The sequence below is a fragment of the Nannospalax galili genome, unplaced genomic scaffold (assembly GCF_000622305.1).
Source record: "Nannospalax galili isolate Female #2095 unplaced genomic scaffold, S.galili_v1.0 scaffold45, whole genome shotgun sequence".
Taxonomy (NCBI): Eukaryota; Metazoa; Chordata; class Mammalia; order Rodentia; family Spalacidae; genus Nannospalax; species Nannospalax galili.
Window position 1 is genome coordinate 4,364,938 of NW_008355775.1, and position 24,124 is coordinate 4,389,061.

A 24,124-nucleotide genomic window follows, 5' to 3' on the forward strand; every position below is an offset into this window, starting at 1 on the left:
GATCCTGGAAGAGCCAGTTCATGACAAAGTTCTCCTGCCACCTCCACGAGAAGTCAGGCAACAGATCAGGGGCACCACATGCATGCAACAGAAAGTAAGAACAGCAGACAGAAGGCAGCCTTCTGGAAAGCACGTGGTTTACTAATGTGACACTGTCATGAGGGCACTGACTATCATCTCAGAGACTCCAGCTGACACTGCAGCAGTCACAGAGCCTGGCCAGGCTTGAGGGAAGATGCAAAGGGCAACACTGAGGACATCAAGGAGTTTCGGTTTGTTTGGGCAAGTGGCTCTCTCCACACATTCAAAGCAGAACTTTCAAAGCAGAGATGTTGCTCACTCAGAGACGAGAGTAGGCCTGATGTAACTAACCCCCGAGAGCCAAGAAAGTAAGAAGCAGGCTGACACTCAGCCCATTCTGAAATTTGTTTTCAATTTCTTTTTTTCAAATCTCACTGGGTTTGGGGGAAGGGGGTTACTTGGTTCATTTTCAGTGTATCAGGAAATCAAAAATGAAACTCTGACAGTAACATTAACCTGTTTACTTGGATTCAGCTTATTAGTAAATAATGTTTTTCTTTTGGAGGGCATCAAAAATTTTAATTTCTAGCTAGTTCATCCCAAATTACTAAGTACTTCTCTCGATGCTCCTGAGGAAAAACACTATCAACACAAGTTTATTGTTCTCTGTATATTATTAAGGAATAAAATTTGAAATTTGGAGTTACCCCAAGTTCAGTGCCAATTTCCAATTTAGATTTGTTTTTTAACAAGAACTGTTGGTTCAGTATAAAACAGGTACTGCAAGCAACTACAGCTGTGGTTCTGGGTCTTCTTGCTAGCTGCCCAGCTAATGTATCCCCTGCTAGTGTACCCCCTGCTAGTGGCCCCCTGCTAGTGTACAAGGAACAGGAGGGTCCTGATAAGGTGACCCTGAAAGTTCCCATTACTCTCTCCCACATGTGCAGTCTCCCCAGAAAGTGTGTTATATACATGGTTAGGGTCCTCTGTGCTAAGGCTCTTCACACATATCTAGAACTTCCCCTCTTTGGAGAAATAAAGCATTGTGATTGTGATAATCTCACTGACCTTGAAGCTGGAGGAGTCTGTCCAGTCCAGATCCTGCTGCGTCCACACACAGCCAAGAAGTGTAACAGGAGCCAGAGGCACAGCCTTTGAAAAGGCTCTTGGGCTGGGCGGAGCTGAGGGTCTTTCCTGGCCAATGCCGCTGCAGACTTCAGGCTGCTCTGGCTCTCCCTTGAATGGCCAGCCTCTGACTCTTCTGTCAATGGGCCAAGAACCCTTTCTAACATGGGTCATTTCTCTGAACCTTTTCTCTTCCCCTTGAAGAAAAAAGCAGAGCTCCTCCTGGGCCTGCCAGTTACTGCCTGCAGGCTGCTTTCCCAGTGTTGAAAGGAGGTCTTCGACTTGCAGCTTACTGCCAGGCTGCCCAGACCTGTGGGACCAGGCCTTAGGGTACCAGAGCCAGCAAGAGAAGCACTAGTTTTTTTCTTTTTTTTGAAGGGGTGTGGGAGTTAGCCCTGTAGAATAAATTCTGCAAGCCATGGAAGGAGTCTAAAGCAACTGCTCTTCAGCTGTTAATCAGATTCTGAACCAGGTACCCAAAGGCCTCCTTCCAACTTGCTGTGTGGGGCTCAGATTCAGGGACAATGACCATCGGTGTCATGTTCAAGATCAGGCCACTGAAGTGGACAACTAGACCTTCTCACTTTCTATACACACCAGCTCACAGGACCACTAGACAGGCCTGGTAAGCCTTATCCCTGCTTAAAAATAGCCTCCTAGGGACATCCACCACCAGAAAGGTTACCTGTAAATAGCAACAACCCACCAGGGTTTGGAACAGCAGCCCTGCCATTTCACAGGAGCCTGTCTAGGCTTCTCCAAGTTGTCACGTACCCAGTTTCTGCAGCCACGGAAGTGTCACCAGCTGACTCCTTTGGCCCTAGCCAGGCTCAGAGGGGTGGACGGAACATGGTGGTAGGGTTCAGGGATGGCCTTTCGCCCAAACATATCAGTGTGCTTCTAGGACAAAGTTTCCAATTCTTTAAGCTTGACCCAAAACAAAAGTACTTTTGCCTTTTCATGAGATACAGACTGGGAGAGCACACAAGGAGATCTCCCGGGAACTGGAAAGGTTCTTGAAGAGTTATGTGAGTATACTCACAAGTAAATCTCCTTGGCAGTGCACTTAGAATTCAAGCACTTACCAAGTGTGTTGGCTCTACTGGTTAGTGTGTGCACATGCTATCACTATGAAATAGCTTACACAGAGTGGCTATTTTTACAAAGTGATACTCTTTTACATGTGATATACTTAGCTATTTTCTAGGCTTGTCTGTTGTTTCATTAAAGCAATCTGATTGGAGCCAACCACACTGACATCATGATCCTCCAGATTCTGAGTCTCAGCTGGTATGTTCTGTCATCATGGATCACAGTCCCTGAGCCCCAGCAGCCTCTTCTCCTGGCACAGGCAGGACTGTGGGGCTGAAGGGCTGACTTCTGCATCTGGGACAGGACAAGGGGAAGTGGAGGCTTAGTTCTTCTCAAAATAGCTCTTGTGCATGCAAACATTTGTTTCAAAGTCAGTTCCAGTGACCTGACATAGCCTGGATCTCAGATCCAGAAAATGGAAAGGCTTTTGGAGAGTGGAGAAATGCAGATTTTTAAAGAATGGCAGTTACAGCTGGAGAGATGGCTCAGCAGTTAAGAGCACTGCCTGCTCTTGCAGAGCAGACCAGGGTTTGATTCCCAGTACCCACATAGTGGCTAACAATCATCTGTAGCTCCAGTTCCAGGGAATCCAATGCCCTCTTCTGACTTCTGCAGGGCTAGCACAACATGGATGCACTTACACATATGCAGGCAATACACTCAAACACATAAAATAATTTTTTAAAAAAAGAATGGCAGTGCCCCCCCAAATCCTTTTATTTCTCTGTAATTCTTTGATATCAACATTTAGGGGCCCCTCCACACTCCTTACTGCCATAGTAATATAAATTTATATTTTAGTGAGTCAGGTCAGAAGAAAAGGGGGTGCTATCTAGGTCTAAGCCTGTGGTCCAACAGCTGTGATGAGGGAGGAAAATCTCTCCAAGTAACTGGCAGCTGTCATTACAGATTTCTGAAAAGTATTCTCACACAATTCCTGTTATATCCCTTTCTCATCAATGGCAATTCCCTCAAGCTCAGTGTTGCCCTGTGGTTGGCCTTTGCCACAGGGAAAAGAAGTGTGTAACTGCTACGTCACCTGCTTTGGAAATCTGCCCTAGGCTTATTTCCTTTGCTATTCCTGAATCCAGATACAATGTGGATACAGCCAGTTCCAGAACCACAAGGGCATTGCTTTGTGTGGTAGCCAAATAGGAAGATGTGCGAAACCTGTGTCATTGTATCCCCACGAGCTCCCATCATCACAACTGGAAAAGAAAGCTAAATGGGCAGAAGAGGTCTCTTTCTGCAGTTTTCTCTTGTGTCAACAGCTGTATCCTGATCTTTCAGCTCTAAACGTCAGGACAATTCATTTATCAGATGAAAGTGTTTTCCCATATATTAGTCAATGTGAGCTCTCTATATACAGTCATTCTAGGAATACATATGAATCCCATTATTAATACTCTTTTTTTTTTTTTTTTTGAGACAGGGCCTCCCTGTAGATCCAGCTGGCCTGGAACTCACTATGTAGGCTAGGCTGGCCTCAGTCTCACTGAGATCCACCCGCCTCTGCTACCTGAGTGCTGGTATTAAAGGTGTACACCACCACACCTGTCATAAGTTTTATGTTTAAAGGCGGTTACAACCTTGAGACAGCTCAGAAGCCCCTGAAGGTCAGAGATAGTGGTGAGTCACCTCGCCAGCCTCTGCAGCCTGCTCAGAAGTTCGAGGTTTCCCCCGCATGAACTGAGTTACCTGGGCAGAAGTGGGTTCTCTGGGACTGGAAGTAGTCAGACATGGGCTGGGAATGTCACTGCACAGAGTTAACAACTAGAGAGTGAGTGGACTGGACGATCCTTCATCATAGCTTTTTGGAGAGTCCCTCCAATTGTCTGATTAATGATTTAGTGCTAAAAGATGGGCTTCTTCTAAGTGTTTTCATACTTTGACTTTAGAAGTAAAAGGATATCTGAAGGAGCCCATTGCTGTGAAGAAAGATAATGCAGAAAATGGAAAAAGAGCTAAATAAAGAAACTATGAGATTCCAAGTTGAAGAAAGGCAAAGTTTAATTTGCATATAGGTATAACCTACACCTCACTCAGCAAGTATTAGGCGACAGCACAAATCCTTCCATCAGAATTACAAATGTCAGCAGATTTGTAAAGTAACTGGACACAAACAATATACTTCTCAAAGTAACGTGTATGTTTGTATACACACACACACATATATACACACACACACACACACACACACAAACAAACAATAAAGAAGTACATTTAATTCCTCTGCAAAAGAGAGACAAAAGATAGTAATCAGTTACCTCACATTTGGACAGCACTTGACAGTTTACAGTCCAACCCATTTGGTCTTCATGACAGCCTGTGAGGTAGACAGCACAGGAATTACTGTTAATCCCATTTTGCACACGAGGAAGCTGAGGCTCAGAGAGGTGCAAACACCAGCCTAAGATTTTCTAATTGGAAAATGCAGATCTGGGCTGAAACTCAGGTCTGGTCCAGCACTCTTTTACAACCAGCTTTCTGGCAAAAACTGAAGTGGATTGTATAAAAGACAATGGTTCAACTTTGTGAAGTAAAATGATTATTTTCCTTGAGCAGGTCAGATCAAGAACAATCAACCCTAATATTAATGTCATCCCACACCTGAGGCAGCTGAGATGAGTAACTTGCTGAATCCTTCATTCATGTGTTAGAACCTACAACAAAAGGTTGCTTTCTACTTTCGTTGTGTGCCTTGCTTTAATTTTAAGTCACCAGCATCCACTGAGAAATGACCCTGATTAGATTCAATCAAGTAGATTCTCATTACCAGGAATTCACATGGTGATTTGTAATAAAGTCATTAAACTACAATCTTATTTCTCATAGAATGAAAATGAATTTCATTCATTAATTTCCTGCGTCTGTGGATATTAGCGTGGCTAGAAACAATAGTAAAGATGATGCATTTTGGAAGCTGGGTTTTTTTTTTCCCCCAAGGGGGAATAAAATTAACTTTTGAAAAGAAAATCTCTTGTTTTGAGTGGAAGTTGACTTCATTAGGAATCACTGCTTTAGTGCATTATATTTTATGTAAGATTCCCAATCACTGGTGGCACACAATCTTATCTATATAACAAGGGAAGGCCCAATGCTACTTTAAATGACACAGGATGGATTTTTCTCTGCAAATGACCCAGTGTCTATTAGTTTTACTTGTTTATAAGTAGTACTTTGAGATTTACTGACATTTAACTGACAATAACAGAGGGACTTTTGTGTTAGAATCACTCCAAAATATTGCCACAGCAGTTTAAAATTCCCCCTTCAAATTTGTCTGGAGAAACGCTGAAGAAAAGTGACAGAATTCTGCTTCATACTTGAAACTGTCAGAAACTGTACTGGCTTAGGTAAGAGATTTGTTCTTGCAGTAAGACTGAATGTCTTAATAACCAAAGGCATTCCCTAAAATCCTCAGGGTAATTCCACTGACAGGACAAAATGTTGAGTAGTCATTTGAAAGTAGAAATTGGATTGTCTTCTGGTTTCCTGGGTTAATTCTTCAGTATAAATGCTCACAGATTGGCATTTAGAGGCTGTCCTCCTAGCTGCTCTTAGAAATGGGGCTCATAGAGGAGGACATTGGCAGATACAGACCAGAGCCATGTGCATTGTGTGCCACAGATACATATAAAACTCAAAAGTTGAGGGATTTAAACAATCAGAAAGGAAACCACAAACTGCTCTGGTGTATGTTAAATGAAACCACGTTGAGGTTTTTTTGTTTTCAATGTGCATTTCTATTTCAGCTAACCCATACATGATACAGGTCTCTTCAGCGCTAACAAGCTGAAGAAACTATCACGGAAGTCAGCATTGCAATGGCAGTACCCACAAATGACTACTGGGGGCGCTTCCAACATGCTACAGGAAATGGGCTCAAAAGCTTCACCACTAGCTAAGGAAAAGCTGTATTTCAACAAGAGAGGAGCATTTGAAATTTCTCTATCTTATTTTTCTTTAATAATAATGGTTTCAGTGGCTTCTGGAACATTTGGGTCAGCGAAATAAGAGCCCAGACTTCCAAGGAAAGTGCACCCAGAGCCATCCTTTACCTCTGGAGGGCTAGGGGAAATCGAGGCACAGCGGAAAGCATAGATCTTCAGGCGCGGTGCTTTGCCTGACTAGTATTTGTTGGTCCTCTCAGGAAGGTTAACCTTGACTTTTCTTCTGTAAGACCTTGAGGTGTTTGGTGCAACTGACACATATTTCAAGCCCTCAATTTCTGAACACTAAGAAATAAATCACAAGGTATGTGTGCAGTTAGAATCCAACAACCCATGCTTTTCATCATGCGTCAAGATGCATAGACCTCTTATTTGAAACTGAAGAGAACAAACAAGCAACGTGTTGAAAAGGAAAAGAGAAAGCATCCATCAGTAAGCCTTGCGAGGCTTAGTGCTACACTGTTGGCTAACATGAACGATTGAAAATATTTTTGGAGTGGTATTCATGTATTATAAATATTTTGTTTTACTTAGTTGATATTTCTCTATGTTATTATTATATACAGATGACCCTTGCTGTGCAGAAAATGTACCTTCTTTAATTCTACGGTACATTACCAGTGCCAGCTTTTCCACTGGGCCTGCAGAGCCAGCAAGCAGAATTTATTAGCCAGTTGTTAGTTCTACCACATAAAGTGCAAAGGAAGAGGGAGAACAGCCAGGCAGATCAATCGTCATTGTCAGCATCAATAAGCATCACGCCTCTAAGAGAAAATGCCAGGTACAGTTGGTTCAGGCAATAAAACCCCATACTGCCGTCTCTTCCTGCTTTTAAAGCAGTGATCTCCCTGAGAAGAGGGAGGTAAACAATGAGATAGCCCTATTTATTTAACAACTGGTGATCTTGGGGAAAGTGAGGTCACTTCCCCAGTCTTGGGGTGCAGGGCAAACCCCTGCATTTGGTCTTCTGCTATCAGAGCTGTGGAGTGGTTGGGGCTATTTCCTACACACTTACAGTACACTTACTCAGAATGATCTCAAAACGATTTTTAAACAAAGATGACCGGGGTGGGGGAGGACTATCGACCAGCAGCATACAGAAGTGTGAGTTTTCAAAAGAAAGTCCCATAAAGCATTTCTTTAAAAAGCACAGCCAATGCTCATACTGAGCCTTAAAAAAAGTTTGTGCAAATCAGAAAAGATTCCTAGAGTACTACAGGAGGAAAGAAAACCAGAAACAAAAGGTACAAAGACGAATTTTAGGTGAAATTTTCACTTCATGAAACTCCTTCCCGTAGGACTTGGCGGCCTTCTATCTCCTTCCACAGTTTTGCCAGTTAGCTGCATAGACACATTCCTTTCTGAACACTCCATAGCTACCTGTCCAAGGCAGTGGTTTCTTGGAACCACCAGGCTTGCAAAGAAGCCCCTGCTCAAGCCTGTGAATACTGCCTACTGTCTATAATTACGGATATACTACCAACAAATCCACTTTGTTTCTTTCAATCTTTTATTTCTGCCCTGTTGCCTAAAGACTGAAAAGGCTGTTTCAGAGCACACCATTCCTCAAATATGAGTATTATAATGCACTGAGAACCATGCACATGCTGCAGGCTGAAATCGCTTATGTGTGGGCCCTAGAGAGGAAGCTTCGGCCTCTGTGAAGCTTGTTATAAAAGGAAGTGTAATGGAAGCAGTTAAATCCTAGAAGATTGGTAGAGGTGCACCCAGGCCAGTAAAGTGCCAAAGAAGCAATACAGTTCCACTTGGTGAGTACTTGTCCCCAGGTTCTAAGAGAACATGGGACAGAGGAAAGTTTACCTTCATTCTTGCTTCATTACAATGGTTACTACCATTCACATTACATCCTTTTATTCAGAATGCGCCATCTGCTTCTCTAACCTTTGGCCTTTTCACCTTCCCACCCAAGGCTGGAGCATCTATCTGTCTTTGACCCATGTGGCTGGGCTTCACTCTGCCTAGAGATTGAATAGCAATCTGGTTCCATCTTTGGTGGAAAAAGGAGGCAGGCGTTGTCTCTCTGGGTTCCTGCTGTGCCGTGTGTAACTCACTTCCCATGAAAACACGGTGGTCTCAGGGACAAGGCCAGATCTTCAAGCAGGGAGTCGAGGCTCAATTTTGAGCAATAGTTCATAGAGTGTATCTTCATCTATGATGAGGGCTTTGTCAAGCAGGTACTGTGTGACCTGAAAAAATGAAAAACAGAAATCCCAGCTCATACTTCTTTTAGAATACCAATGGTGCATTTTCTGAATGGAATCTGACATAATTGAACATTTTCTTATAGATGTTTAAAAATGTTACATACCTCAAAAAATAATGAATATATTTTTATTGTAAAAAGAAGTCAAGTATTAGCCAGGGCATGGTAGCGCATGCCTTTAATCCCAGCACTGGGGAGGCAGGGAGGCAGGTGGATCTCTGTGACTTCAAGGGCAGCTTGGTCTACATAGCAAGTTCCAGGCCAGCTGGGGCTACAGGAAGAACCTGTCTCAAAAAGACAACCCCCCCCAAAAAAAACAAAAACAAAAACAAAAAACCCCAGTGCCCTTAAGAGCTGTTATCACTTGGTGTATATTGTCCCAGATGTGTTACTGCACACATATACTTATCATCCCTTCTCCTTAAAGTGATAAATATTATATTTCCCATTGAAGTTTGCTTTCATCTCTGTAAGAAAGGCACATAGAACTCTAACTGCTTACAGTATTGAGAGTGCAGCCTACCAGTGGCTTTAATGATCTCATGCTGATAGATGTTGAGTTACTATCAGTATTTCACTATCACACAGCTAGAGTGAAATTCTTGCCATTGTGTTTCCTGGTGCTCATGTGTGTATGTTCTGATCAGGAATAAGGAAAAGAAATAAATCTAGAAATCAAGATGTTGAGGTATGAAATGCTTCCATGAAAATCTTTCCTTCTTCTTATTAAAACACAATATTCATAGGTAGAATGAGTCATTTGACCAGTTCTGACAAATACATCTTCTCATGTATCTTCCATACTCAGGACATGGAGCAACCCCATCACCCCGGAAAGTTCCTCATTCAGCTCACTACAGTTTGCTTCCAGGAACAGTTGCTGCTTTGATTTCTGTCACCCATACTAATTTTGTCTGCAATCTCATATGTGGAGTCACACAGCGCATACTCCTTCCTGTCTGGCTTCTTTCTCTCAGTACAAATGTTTTGATATTCATCCACATTGTGAATGTGGTTTGTACTCCTGCTACTGAGTAGTGTCCCATTCAAGAACTCCACTGTAATTCAATTAGCATTCAGCTGTTGACTGACACGTGATCTGTTTCCCATTACTGGCTATTATTAAAAAGTGTTATTAATGTTCTATACAAGACTTTTAGTGGAGATGATTTGATATCCACATTGGAGAAAATTTGCTTTGGTTATAAGACAGACATATAGTTAACATTTTAAGAAACCACCAAATGGCATTGTTTTCCACAGTTATTGTATCAACTATTTTATTTTCACCAACAATGTACACATGAGATTCAGTTGCTCAGTAGACAAGGCTGTGGATGTTGTTGTCTTGAGAGCTGGGTGATCTAGGTTAGAACTTTCTATATAACCCAGGTAAGCCTCAGACTTGTGATCCTTCTACCTCAGCCTCTGGAGTAATGGAGGTTACTGGTAGGTGTCACTGTACACTGCTCCAGAATATAATGCTTAATTTAACAAAATGATGTGAAATGACTTTCAGAGCTACTGATTCTGTGGTACATTAGAGAACCTGCTTTCTCATATTTTAACTGATGCTTGATATTAACAACTATTTGAACATCTATTAATCTGGCAGGTGAATGATATCTCATAATTTGTGTTTTCATAGTAAAGTTGATAACTTTTCATATGCTTATCCGTAACTTCCATTTCTTCTATAAATTAATGCTTTGCAAAGTTGACAATCTTTCTGTTGCTTATACTTTTCTTATAGGTTTGTAAGAATGTTTTTGTTCTGTTTATTTTATGCATTGAAAATATTGTCTTGTATTTTGACTTTTAAATAATTGACCACCATCATGCAGAACTTTAATTTCATGTGACAAACACCATGAAGCTTGTTGTTTGTACCTTTTACATTCTGTACCTAAGGTCTTTCCAATCCAAACGTTATGGATATTTATCCTATACTTTATTTAAGTATAATAAACACTTCTTCTTATATTTAGGTAATAAACATCTGGAATCTATTTTTGTGGCTGATATAAAATAGCTCAAATTTCTATTCCATTTATTGAATGGTAGGTTGTTTGTTTTGTTTTCTTTTTTTTTCTGGCACTTTTTTCCCCCACTTATTCCTAGGCATTATAAAGATCATTGTTATGTTGAATGAGATTTTTTTTAAGATTTATTTATTTTTATTTTATGCATACATGTGTGCCTATATATATGTAAGCACATCATATGCAGTGCCCACAGATGTACAGCAGTTAAGAGCACTAGCTGCTCTTTCAGAGGACCCAGGTTCAGTTCCCAGCACCCGCATAGCTGCTAACAACCATTCAGGCTATCGAGAGGTCTCTTACAACCTCTGCAGGTATTACATGCACAGGTGCACTTACATATACATAGGCAAAACATACACATAAAATAAAAATAAATAAAAAAATTTTAAAGAAAAGGCAGACCAATTAAAGAGTAAGGGGGTGTCTTAAGAAGAAAGAAGGGTCATGTAATATGATGCTCCTGATCATGCAGTGACTTTTATTTTTAATCCTAGGAACAATGGGAAAACAATAAAATGTTTTATGCAGAGTGGGCACAAGATGCTCTACTTTTCTTTTTAGAGAACTCTATTTGTGAAATGCATTTTGTAGTCTAGAAAGCTCAGAGTGGGGTGGAAATCGTAGAAACACAAGGAACACAAGAAACACAAGACACAGAATCTACAAAACTTGATGAATTGCTTTTTGCTTTCTTTTTCCTCTTGATCAGATTTGCTGAAATTTTCTGTGGTTTTTGTTACTATAAGTCAACTTGTGGTATTATTGCTCAACTGTATGGTTTTATAACCCACTAATTTCTACATTTGTCTTTATTAATTCCATCAAAAGCAAATAATATTACCTTTGACTGATGGTTTATTCGGTAGAAAGTCTGCTGGAACTGGCGTATCTCTCGGATAATGTGTGATATCTAACAGGGAGAAAAGAACAAAAGCAAAGTACCCCCCTGTATCATAGCACATTCTCCATGGGCCTCATGCCTGAGTTCCTTCCTCCAATGGGTCAGGGAGAGCCCCACATGATTACTTCCTATACCCTATACTTGTAAAATGCCTGCAACAATAGAGACTGAATTTGATATCATGGGGTGGCTGTGCTGGGGCCTCAGGTTTAGGAGAGAGAAGCTGATTGCTACTTCTCATAGACTTCTAGCCTGAGATCAGAACATAGCTACGTAACAAGAAGCCTTTGACATCTGTCTACTGGTCAGTCTTAGAAAAGCATCCTTGGAGTTTTTCCCCATGCCCTGGACCCAAACTACAAGCAGAAGTAACTGCCAAAAATCTCCTCCGTTGGTCAACAGGTATCTTTACCATCTCTTCCTCTTCAAAATTTGGAAGCAAACACTCAATATCTAGCCTCTTCACACTTAGCCATAAACTCATGGACACAGGCTTATTAAGAAATGAATACTTACCATTCGCATTTTGGAGAAATTGACAAGGCCTTCTTCAGTAAAGTTTGGTGTTCCTTCTTCAATGAACGCCAGGTCTGTCAAGTACATCCCAAGGTAAGGAACAGCTGGGGGGTTACAACTGCAAGACCAAGAAGCACTGTTCTTATCCCATCCACACAATGTCTTAGAGCTTGGCATTCATTGCACTGAACTTATTTTCTGTTTTAGTTAGTATGGAAATGTTTTAGAAGGTAAAGACTTAACAATCATCACAACTACACACCAAACGGATGAAGAGAGACACTTGTTTTATGGGGGGTGGAGAGGTAGATCTACTTGGTTTTCCTGGAGAGACCTGAGGCTAAGAATATGGCTCTGGGTGCAGAAGGAACAGAGTTTGAATCCCAGTTTGGCCAGTTGCTCACTGATACTGAATAAACTCTCTGGTCTGCAGTTTCCTGATCTATAAAATGGAGACAGAAAAGCTGATCTCTGTACCTTCTTATGAGCCTTACATAAGACATATAAAGCACCTAACATGCAGTGTGTCATTTAGTAAATATTTAGTAAGTGCTTTAATTCTATTATTGATGATACTACTGTAATAGCAAGATGTATATGTCTATTATTTATCTTTTACCCATATATCACAAGACCATGTTCTCAGAGTGAATCACCTTCATGTATTAAATTATGAGACAGTTGTAAACAACAGTTTCTCTCTCTCTCTCTCTCTCTCTCTCTCTCTCTCTCTCTCTCCCCTAGGTGTGTGTGTCAAAAAGAATGACCAAGGTATAAAAGGCCAAAATTAAATAGCAATAATCAATTATAAACTGCTGCTAGAGTATTTACATGAAGAAAAAAACAGTCTATCACTACGTTTAGATTTAAAAGTACCAAATCAAGAATTTTTTATACTAAGACGTCTGACTAATATCCCAGTAGGGATACACTGCATACCAAAAGGGCATCCATAAGATGCTTACTATGTGCACAGTATTCCAAGTGAAAAGAAAAAGCCTCAAATGCCGAGATGAGGGAAGTAACTTCCTGTTTTCTTTTCTAGCAATGAAGTAGGTAGGTCACCATTTGTATTACGTCTAAATTATGTAAACATATTCTTGAATTGCGAATAATTTAATAATTAACATAGACATACTTTTTAAGATTTTCTCTAAGGTTTTTAAATCTTCCTTCAGATGAAACCGTCTTCTGAAGTTTGTCCATTAGAGCTTTTGTCTAAAAGTGAAAGAAAAAACTTAGTTTGTCAAGAAAACACTATAGTTTGATAAGAGAGTGAGTTGCTGCTGGGCGCTCAGTTCTTCAGTGGCAGCGTTAATACCACCTCATGTTTTTAAAAAGAAGAAAAAGAGCACACAGAGAAGGGGAAGTATTTTATTCATTCATTCAGCCACAGAATGGGGGAAAATGTAAAGAATCGAAAAACTACAATGCAAAGAAAACTTAGCAACTTAAAAAGCTGAAAAGCACATATTGATCGTAGCATCTTAAAAGGGAGGTCTCCAGTTAGGGATTTTAACACCAATCTTTTTTCCTTCTACTGAAGTTCTGAGACTCCAACCCAGGGCCTTGCATATGCTAGACAAGTTCGTGACCTCTGAGCTACATTCCAGGCCCACAGTGAACCTTTTTCAGTGTTAATCTCTAAACCATCAAAGCACTCAGGTATCTGATTACTTTGATGTGGACTGAGCAATGTCATCTACTCTAAATCCTTTTCTCAGTCATCATACTTATCAACTTGTTAGAAAAGTATAACTGATACTTATAAAGAACCAACATTACTGTTAGCATTGGTCTGGAGTTTCTTCTATCGATGTGGGAGAATGGCAGGGTGGCCTTGGGGGCTGAGGACTCCCTCCTGCTGGTCCCACACTTGGGAAGCTTGGCTGGGCCTGATGTCCAATGACCAACTGAGAGATGCGCTTGGCATGACTAGGTTGAGGATCCAACCACTCTGTCTTGGACTGGAGAGGAGCTACACAGCTTCCCATCAGTTTCCAGAGCGGCTTTCATCCCTATGCAGATTTCTGAGAGATCAGGTAGGCTCCTTTCCTGATCTGGAGTTGGCCTTAGCTCAAAAAAGGTGGAAAGTACAGTCTCCCATTGTTACAGAGCAAATCTAGGGAGTTACACGGGCTTTCTGGGCATCTCCCAAACTGATCTCAGATCTGCTGTAGAGCAGATGGTGTTGCCAAATTTGTCTGACTTCTGTAACCAGCCCCACAGAGGCAAACATATCTGTAACCAGCCCTACTAGCCATGACTGAAGAGAGGTGCTTGACCATGAATGGACATGGCCTCTCTGGAGGACAACCCATCAGCTCCTGCTAGGGCCACTGTGAGTGATTCATACATATTGCTGAAATGCTCCACATTAGCTTACAATCTATTCCACAGTGATGATCACACTGCACCTCTCAAAGTCACCTTCAGAGAAGGCCTGAAACTTCCTTAATGAGAGAGGGAGGCCCTGGTGCCAGCATCAGAGGAGAAAGGAAACAGGGGAGAGAAGAAAAAGGAGTCAGACAAGTGACCTTCTGAGCCTGTTGAGTTGTTGCTGTATATGTGACAGATGCCATTTTCTCCATAGCCAGAGCCCAAGTCAAGGCCATCACTGCCTTGGGGCAGGAAAAAAAAAAGCTACACCAAAGGGTCCATGTCCAGCTGTGGGGTTTGACGTGCATCTTGAAAACAGATTTTCATACCTGTCCATTGTAAAGACTCTTAGAAAACTAGAAAAATAGGGCAACATCTTCCTCTCTCTCTCTCTCTCTCTCTCTCTCTCTCTCTCTCTCTCTCTCTCGCAAAAAAAATTTGCCAAAAAAAACACCAAAATCCTTCATTCTGAAAAAAAAAATGAATCGCTCACAAGACCAAACACAAAGCAAGCCTGTCCTTTAAGCATTTGCCAAAAAAGCCACTACCATCCTTCATTGTGAAAAACTAAATGATTCCCTCCCAAGACCGAGAACAAGGTAAGACTGTCCTTTCTTACCATACTTGTTAGCATAGTGTTGGAAGCTCTAGCCTAAGAAATAAGATGCAAAATGTAAATGAAATTGGAAAGAAAGAAATACTGCTTCTATTTACAAATGGCATAATTATGTAAGAAATTTCAAGAAATCTTTCTTAAAAATCCCCTATAACTAATAAGAAGCAATAAAGTTACAGATACAAGATTAATGTGCATGACTTTATCACAGTTTTATATAGTAACAATAAACATGTGGAAACTAAAACCAAAACCACAGTAACATTTAAACTTTTTCCAAAGAAAATGAGATACTTGAACATAAATCCAAAGCACACAGCACTTAGATGCTGAAAATTCCAAGTGAAGAGGAAAAGAATAAAAGAAAGCCAGATGTCCTTCAAGGAATGAATGGTGAAACAAAACATGGTATATCCTGACCATGGAATACTAGACAGCAATAAAAAAGAATGAAGTACTGATGCAAAAAAGTTACACTGAGTTTAAATAAAGGAGGTTTCAAATGTCCCCCATGGAGTGAGTCCACTTATACACCATTCTTGGAATGACAAAATTACAGAGATGAGAAGCATATTAGTGGTTTCCAAGAGCTGGAGAAGAGGGGAAGGAGGCAGGTGACTGTGACTAAAATGTGTAGCAGGAGAGATTTCACAGTGGGACCGCCTGTCTTGGTTGTGGTGGCATTCACACCAATCTCCTCATGAAGTAGTACAAAGACTGAAGCACACACTTGTGCATACAAACATGAACATGAAAAGCTGACGAACTCCAAACAGGATGGGTAGGCTGTACCAGTTTCAGCCAATTCAACCAAGTGATTGTTCAGCTTGTCTTTATGTGACTGTGTGACAGGCTACTGTGGAGGGAAGAACATGTGTAAGGGGAAGGAATCTCCATCATTAGTTTCTTTCTTTTTTTCAACAAACTGTACATGAATCTATAGTTTTCTTAAACTCTTATTTTTTAACAAAATAACGCTATTTCAAAAAAATTGGCTTTTATCTGCCATTCTAGGTTTTGTTGAAAATAAATGGACTCATGAGTTCTAAGGAGCCAAATTCAGGTTCTCAGCATGGCTGTTTTACAAAAGAATCAGACTAGGGTGCAGGCTGTGAAGGTGGTCTGATTTCTGGCTATGTGGAAAACTTGAAGCAGCGCTGGAAAGAAGGGCTCGGAGAGGTAAATGAAGGCAGAAGAAATGATCAGTTGATCTAAAAGGGTATCAACTCCTTAGAGGGGGCAATAATACCACAGTCTCAAGGAAATGTTAGCAAACTACATATATGCTATTCTGGTCTGGTCCCCAGAGACAGGCACCCTGCGAAGCCCCTCACCAACTCTGGTGGGCACATCGAGGTGGCACAGCAAATTGCAGGGAAAAGTTAGACTAAGAGGGCCTGACAGATCTCCTACCCACAGGCATCAATGCAGTATGGAGGCATCTGGGAGATTCCTCCAAGGCCCTCTGGGAGCACCAACGTCATCGTCTTATCAGGAAGATTTCACATATCCAGCAGGATCACCAAGGGCAGAGCTGACTCTGCTAGTAGGGAGACACACCCCAGGCTCAGAGCATCATCAGAGTCAATGGGAGTGGAAGACAGAGGTCAGCCCAGCTCCCCAGAAGCATTTGTGGGGTGTGGCTCTGGGGAAGGTTGGAAAACCACCTGCACCCCAGGAACAGGTAGTTCACAACAGCCTGTACCTGACAATCAACCAGCAAAGGACTAAGACCAAAGGTGGAGACAATCTTCCAGAAGGCCAGAGAAAGCCTCTCCATAGAGAAGCCTGGAAGAGTGGGGAGAACTATGATTCGATTTGATCCTTGAAATCATCTGAGTAGAAATAACAGAGGCAAGGTAAATTGAACAAAAGAAAATGAACAAATTATATGTCTACATATCTAAGTCACCAGACCAAAACTTTAAATCTGCTACCAGAACGACAAAGGAAAAGTTGAACACTGAGGTCTTTTGAGTCTAAGGCTTTGGAAGAAACATATAAATGGATTCATCCTCTAGTCCTGTGATCAACTGCCCTCCAGAAATAATTCAGGAAGTCGTGACTGACAGCCACATTGTTTGAGGTTCCCCCCAAATTGTTTTAATGAGTGTTTTGGAGATGCACATGAGGGGAATTAATTAAGTGGTAAGAGCTCAGTAATTATCCATGTTGGCACCTTTCTTTGGCAACGTGCTGCTCATTTCAGCTAATGATTTCCCAATTAGCAGTATTCATCTTGGCTCTCTCCCCACCTTTCCTCTCAGCCGCAGGGTGTGTCACACACTGATGCTCACCTGCTTGGACACCTTGGCCCAGGTTTTCTTCAGCCTGTAGATGGCACTTCTGTTTAAGGCCGAGGTGATCTCCAGCACACCATTGTAGTTGTGTAGGCATCTGCAAATGTCAGCGACTGCTACCCACTTCTCAATGGCGTTGGCGCGGGAGCTAATATCAGCATAATTCATTATCTGGGAGGCCACCAGGTTGCTCATCTAAGACAATCAAACAGACCAGACATGTTATCGAAGAGTCGAAGCAATGCATTTAGACAAATAGTTAGACTGCCTTACAAACACATCAGGAAAGCAAGCTTCACGTAGTACAAAGCCCATAGCCATCTTTAGACACCAGCTTTCAAAGAGACTGAAATCTGTAATGATAACAACAGTGACAAACAGCCCAGCACCTGTTCATTCTGAAAGTGAACTGATTTATGGGCCTCCTAAAAATCCAGTTTGTTGGCAGAAAAACTGATTTTGTCCATCAGTAGTTTTGATGAAAGAGTACTACCAAGAAAGGAAGTGAGATAGAATGACCTAACTCTAGAGGAAAGGTCATGTTGTGGGTCAGGGTGTCAGTCCTTAGGGACACATATTCCTTTACCTCCAACTGTGTGTGGATAATATACTCACTCTGAGAAACCTCAGTTATCATACAGAAAGAAAAAATCACTCGCGTCCATCAATCTGAATTCTAAACTGGTCCACTCTCAAACTAGAAAAACACTTAGCTGTAAAGACAGAATATTTTCTTCTAAAATGCTACTGGCAATGAAAATAATCTATAACCTCAAAACTAAGTACTATAATTCTACCAGTCAAAGCTAGCTTAAGTAATTCAACTTTTAAAATATGGAAAAGAAAAGAGCAGAAGACAATCATTATCAGAACAGGCTGGGGCATGTGATCTTGTATCCACATACTAAATCTGATGCCATCTGGCATCAGAGGCTCACTCCCACTCTCTGAAGACACACAAGCTCTTAGAGTGTCTCTGGGTATCATGTGGACACTCATTAAAACACTTAGTAGGACGCTATTTATTAATCACTTGTTCAGCCTTATTATGAGGAGAGGATAACGGAGAATCCAGTTTGTTGGAAGAAGTGATATTATTATCTGTGTCCCAGAGTAGTATGTTGTAGATTAGATGTGGACTATCCCCATAGATCTACGAGGCAAGGTCTTGTCCCCAGTGTGGGACTCTTGGAAGTTTTGTGGACCTGTTGGTAGAGGGGCATTGTGTGAGGGCCTTTGACCAAAGAGGCCTACACTGAAGGACTGTGGTAACAGGCCCCTTCCTCTTTATTCTTTTGCTTCCTGTCCCTGGGCTGAGCAATTTGCCCTACCACATGTTCTTTGTCATTGCCATCTGGTACCAGAGGTTCATAGCAATTTTAGTCCAATATTGCCAAAAGTATGAGCCAGAATGAAAATTTTCTCTTTAAAAGTTAATCATCTTAAGTATTTCATTACTGTAACAGAAAGCTGATTAATACACTAACCTTAAGGCACTATGAGCTCAGCTGTGTGTGTGGAGGTGGGAGTGTGAGGAACAGAAATGTCACCTGGGAAGTTCCTCTGACCACTATGGCAGCATGCTATAGTCACACCTCCTTCCCATGCTCCTGCAAAGGAGTGGGTGGGCAGTTACCCCTCCTACCCAATCAGTTGACCTTAAGTGCATGAGGGCGGAGGGGCTAAGGGTATATAAGCCAAGAATGCCATGAAGCACTCCTCTTGCCATTTTGCTTGGCTGTTGGGAAGTTATAGGATCTATGTTTGAGTGTGGACTTTCCAGCACAGCTATAAACGAGAGGGGTCGCCCACTCTTCTGTAAGTAAACCAGCACCCCATGCTCAGCTAGCAAGCCCAATAAAGTTGTTAGGATTTTCCAAACAGTGGTTTTGGAGAATTCTTTCCTCAGGTTATCATAAGGATGTGAGAGGAGGGAATGGGATGCCACATGCACTTCCCAGAAGTAAATGTGTCCTTACAAGAGGGAAATATGTAAACAAGCAAACACCATGCAGTGACATGCAAAGCTAGGTTTGTTCAGGGGGTGGAGAGGTGGCTCAGTGGATAAAGTTCTTTCTGTGTAAACTTGAGGACCTGAGTTTGGATCTTCAGCATTCAGCCAGGCATGGCAATGTGCATCTGTAACCTTAGTGCTGGGAGAAGGAGACAGGCAGATCCCAGAGGGTGAGGGCTCACTGACCAGCCAGTCTAGCATAAATGCTAAGCTCCAGGACGAGTGCGAAACCCAGTCTCTAAAAACTAAGGCAGATTGAGGAAGGCATCCCAATGTCAATCTTTGACCTCCCTAAGCACCGTCTCCCCTCCATACACACACAATACACATACATACACATATGCATATACAATACCCATGCACAGGCATACAACACACATACACACATATACATATGTAATATACATACACGCATACACACATAAACACACACATGCAAACATATAAAACACACAGGCCACACACATGCATAGACACATATAATACACACATCTATGCATACATCATATACATGCAAGCACACACAAACACACATGCATACACACATATAACATGCACAGGCATACAACACACAAAAACACACATGCATAGATGTATGCACCATACACATACATGTATGTAACACAAGTGTGCATGCATATACAACACATAAGGTACATGCATACAACATGCATGCTCACACATGCATGTGCATAGTAGGTCTTTTCAGAGTCTGTAGGTGGAATGTGGGAACAATAGTAGTCCAGAAAAGTCTTCTGGGAAGAGGTCATGCCTATATCAGAAAGGCTGGGTAGGACTTGCTCACTACTTTCCATCACAGTAGAGCAAAGGTATAGCACCGGGAGCTGTAGCATAACAGAAGACCTGATAGCCAGCTGAGGAAACTGGGGCTTCTATGTGTCAGCCTGAGAGCTGGGCCTATACACTAAGGATGAGGGGAAGCCACAGCTAGATTTTTACAGAGAGTCATAATCAGACTAGCACTTCAGAGATGCCATCCCTGTGACATGGCATGCAGCATGGGAACTGGCAGTGAGGTGGCAGGAGAAAGATGAGGTCAGAGCCATTGGAGGTGAAGGCTGAAAGGCTAATCAAGTTCATGGGAATGGGACAGGGAGGGGAGGAAGGTCTGAGATACTGGTAGGTTTAAGATTTGGAGTTGGGGAGATGGCAAGAGTGAAGTGAGAAGGGGACAGGAGTGAAGCACAGGTGACCTCTAGATGCTATGCCTGGGTGAGCTCACGGCGAGGCCACTACTCAAAATAAGAAGATGCAGAAGCAGGCTCAGCAAGTACTACTGGGGCTGGACCTTGGTCAGAGCATAATGTAATGGCCGTCCAAGTGCAGGAGATGCATGGGTCTGGAGCCTGGGGTTGAATCTCTGTTGGAGCACGCATTCTCTCCTGTGTAGGAACAGCCCAGGTAACAGCTTTATTTTCCATAGCCAGAACTCTACTGTTGAATGTCCCAGATCTGTCACACCCTGTCCTTAAGCATTGAAGCTAATCACATGATATCTTCACTTAGCATATATTCACCCTGAGTGGACTCTGTGTAGAACCCTGTCTTGTGAATCCACAGTGTTCTTTATACTTTGATTTTAGGCAGCTTGCTAATTTGCCTGTGGGTTTCCTTTGTTTATATAAACACCATCATTTTTCCTTATTCTGAACTCTCCTGAATCTGGAAAGGAAATTTCCCTTTGCCTGGGTGGGCTTGAAGACACTTCCACATCTGTTACTTATTCTCTCACAAGTCTGAGTCCATTAAAACAGAACCAACAAAAAATTGATGGATATAAAATCAATTCACCATGTTACTGATGGAGAAAGGCAGAGATGGGAAATAGACTGGCAGCTGATCACCACTGCCCAGAGCCACAGCAGCAATGAGGTTATGCCGTAAGAGGTCCCAGAAAACATACTTTGGGCTGAATGAGGGAAGTCATGCCAGTACAATCTTATTGCCAACCACCAGGGGTCAGTACACATGTTACTCATTCTGTTAGTATATGAGCACAAAATAATGATTAAAAAAATAATAATAACATCTTATACATAACTGAGCACACTTGTGTCTGGAAATGATCACATTCCTTTAAGGGTATGAGGAGATTTAAGCTTGTCTTTATTATTCCATCAGTTCTGTTTAAGGTGATGGATACTTTTTTTGTGGTTCTGGGGCTCAAATCTAGGCCTTCATGTACACTTGGGCAAGTGCTCTACCACTGAGCTGTATCCCCAAACCCCAGAGCTGCTTTATTTTAGAGGAGCCTTAGGGTCACAATGCTCATCCTCCTGTAGCATGCCCAAGGTTTTGTGGTCACACTACTCACATCATTGAACTGTTGGCTGGTTTTCATAATGTACGGTGTTCTTTCATTCTTATCCAGCTTCATCCATCCCTGCCCAAGAAATTCCCTGAAAGTTCAGAACAAAATACAGAACCAATTCAGTTTATAAGAAATGGTGGCCAGACACTGCATATTTGTGGGTCAGTGCTCTTAACCACTGAGCCATCTCTCCAGCCCCTGAGTATTTGTGAAGATTAGATAGACACACTAAGTTAACTTCGATGGAACATTATTTGGCCCCTGTTTTAATGACCATCTCTAAGGAATTTCAGTTCAATTCTTGCATTCTATAACTCAATACCAAAGATAAAGGAAGGAAGGAAGGAAGGAAGGAAGGAAGGAAGGAAGGAAGGAAGGAGGGAGGGAGAGGAAGGAAGGAAGGAAGGAAGGAAGGAAGGAAGGAAGAAAAGAGAAAAGAAGGATTTTTCACTCTCCAGCTTTCACTTATAAATATTTGGAACTTTGGGGCTAGAGAGATGGTTCAGAAGTTAAGAGCACTGGCTGCTCTTGCAGAGGACCCAGGTTCAGTTCCCAGCACCCACATGATGACTCACAACCACTTGTAACTTCAGTTCTAGGAGAATTGGATATCCTCCTCTGACCTTTGTGAGCATTGCATGACACTGGTGCACTTACATACATGCAGGCAAATATACTCACACACATAAAATAATAATAATAATAAACATTTGGAACTTTGTCTCTATAAAGATTTCTCTCAAGTTAGAAAACACCCAGAAACCTAAGAGAGACAAAGAAAGTAACTCAATAGCCAAAGCTGTTTCTTCTGGACTAGCTTTTTATAATGTATTCACCAACTCCCCCCCCCCCAAAAAATCCTAACCAAAAATGTTAATTAGTATGGATTTTTTTCCTTGTACTCGGCTCTGATTTTCTCTGAAAAACACAATTTCCAAGGGTAGGGAGCTGATCCTGGTGGGATGTCTTCTGAATGACATCCCTGTGCATTCTCTTCATTCACAGATAGGTCATTAGGCCACAGCATTGTCTCAATGGGACAACTGAGATAGAGTGCATAGGAATTGCTGTGTGGGGGCATTTAGAAAAACAAGTTGAATTGCAAATATTCTAATACATTCTTAATGCAGATATGTTGGGTGGATGCTCCTGCAAGGTTCTTTGTCCTTGCTGTTCTGGGTACTGATCCTGTCCTGCAGTGTGAGATGTAGAGTATAGACACAAGTCCACACGTGGAAATATCTGGTGTTCCAGAACAAAAGGGCACAGGGAGGGGAAGTGGGAATACCAAGAAGAGGCCACACCAAGAGTCACCACAAAGTTCTCTCTGCTTTCTTCTCTTGTAGAGAAGTTTTGGACTCCCACCCTCAGTGCACCAGAGGGTAGTAAGACGGGGAGGGAGCAGAGGAAGTGATGCTGTGTTTGTGAGTGATCTTCAAACTATCTCTGAGTTCACTGGAATGGCCAGCAATTTTTCTATCATGTTCATGTGTAAGTCTATGAATGCTGGAAAGGGTGGAAGAAAAGAAGACAAAACACACAAAGGAACAGCCTGAAAGAGTGTTCTTGGCCTTTCCAACACAGCTGCAGATCTAGCCCTCTAGCCCATCCGCCCTATTCTCACTGACCTCCAACACCATGGATGGCCTATGTGTGGAGTGGAGCCCATTCACATCGTGCCCAGCCTTTCCATCACGTTCAGTGTGGTTACCAGTTCATGGATGATGTGTGCTAATGGTTGACATTTGTGTAAGCAAAGCCCTGTTTGTAGAGCTCTCAAAGGGCCTCCACTTGGCTGCACATGAGGAATGAAGAGGCTGGTGACAGATTCACAGCCACAAAGCTCAGCAACTCTTGTTACCTTACAGAAGTGAGTGAATCCCTATATCAGAATTCAGAGCATTTAGCATTTACCCAGGTCACTATTTCTCAAAGTGGTACTTTGGACCTCTCAAAATTATCTGGCATTTTCATGGAAAGACACTTTCCTGGGCCTCCCCCAAATCTACTGATATCAGAATCTCTGAGGGAGGTTATGTATGAAAGGATATTTTCAACAGGCTTCCCATGTGGCTTTTAGGCACAGTCAGGGTTAAGAAGCACTCTCAGAACTATATTGAGGTTTCTGTAATTCAAAGACAGAGGAATACAGAGAAATTCACATTCTGTGGTAACCCCAGCACATACAGAAAAAATCACAAGTGTGGCCACCGCGAGGGTCTCCAAGTCAATATGCCAACATGAAGTGAAACCAAGAGTCATTCAAGTAGGGTCAAAGCACCTTGAGATGAAGGCTCACACCTCTGCACATGGGTGAACATACCCATCTGCCTAAGAAATAGTTGCAGCTTCTAGACCAGCTACTGGGGAATAGAGCACTCACTCGTAGGGAATGCTTCTGAAAACAATGTGGTCCAGGAGTGTGATCTGCTCAGCCAGCTCCATGGCTGACAACGTCTCAAAGCACTCAGCCTTCGGGCAGTCTGTCTGCAAGAGATGATGAAGGAGTGAAACATAGCCAGGAGCAAGGTGCTCACCATCACACTGTAGGTCTACAAGCAGACAGTGTGGCTGTGGAGCACGAAGTCTTTCACTACAGTCTAGCT

At 42.1% G+C, this 24,124-nt stretch overlaps 2 protein-coding genes across 9 annotated transcripts in view; both read right to left on the reverse strand.

Moving 5' to 3' along the window:
* Positions 1-1,149, reverse strand: part of Ckmt2 (creatine kinase, mitochondrial 2) — a 51,145-nt gene extending 49,996 nt beyond the window's left edge. Inside the window, exon 1 of one of the 2 annotated variants that reach the window (XM_029556226.1) lies at positions 1,090-1,132. The gene's annotated coding sequence lies outside the window, so the exon portion shown is untranslated. Of the gene's footprint in view, positions 1-1,089 lie in introns of both variants that reach the window. The other variant, XM_008853314.1, reaches the window with a different exon arrangement.
* A 3,081-nt stretch (positions 1,150-4,230) lies between these two features.
* Positions 4,231-24,124, reverse strand: part of Rasgrf2 (Ras protein specific guanine nucleotide releasing factor 2) — a 260,937-nt gene continuing 241,043 nt past the window's right edge. For 6 of the 7 annotated variants that reach the window (XM_029556207.1, XM_029556206.1, XM_029556209.1 and 3 more), the window contains 7 exons: positions 23,902-24,005; positions 21,522-21,606; positions 17,170-17,367; positions 13,016-13,095; positions 11,878-11,995; positions 11,302-11,370; positions 4,231-8,398 (listed from right to left, as the gene is read on the reverse strand). In XM_029556207.1, the coding sequence (XP_029412067.1) occupies positions 8,306-8,398; positions 11,302-11,370; positions 11,878-11,995; positions 13,016-13,095; positions 17,170-17,367; positions 21,522-21,606; positions 23,902-24,005 (747 nt within the window). In that variant the 3' untranslated portion in view covers positions 4,231-8,305. The remainder of the gene's footprint in view (positions 8,399-11,301; positions 11,371-11,877; positions 11,996-13,015; positions 13,096-17,169; positions 17,368-21,521; positions 21,607-23,901; positions 24,006-24,124) is intronic. The other variant, XM_029556205.1, reaches the window with a different exon arrangement.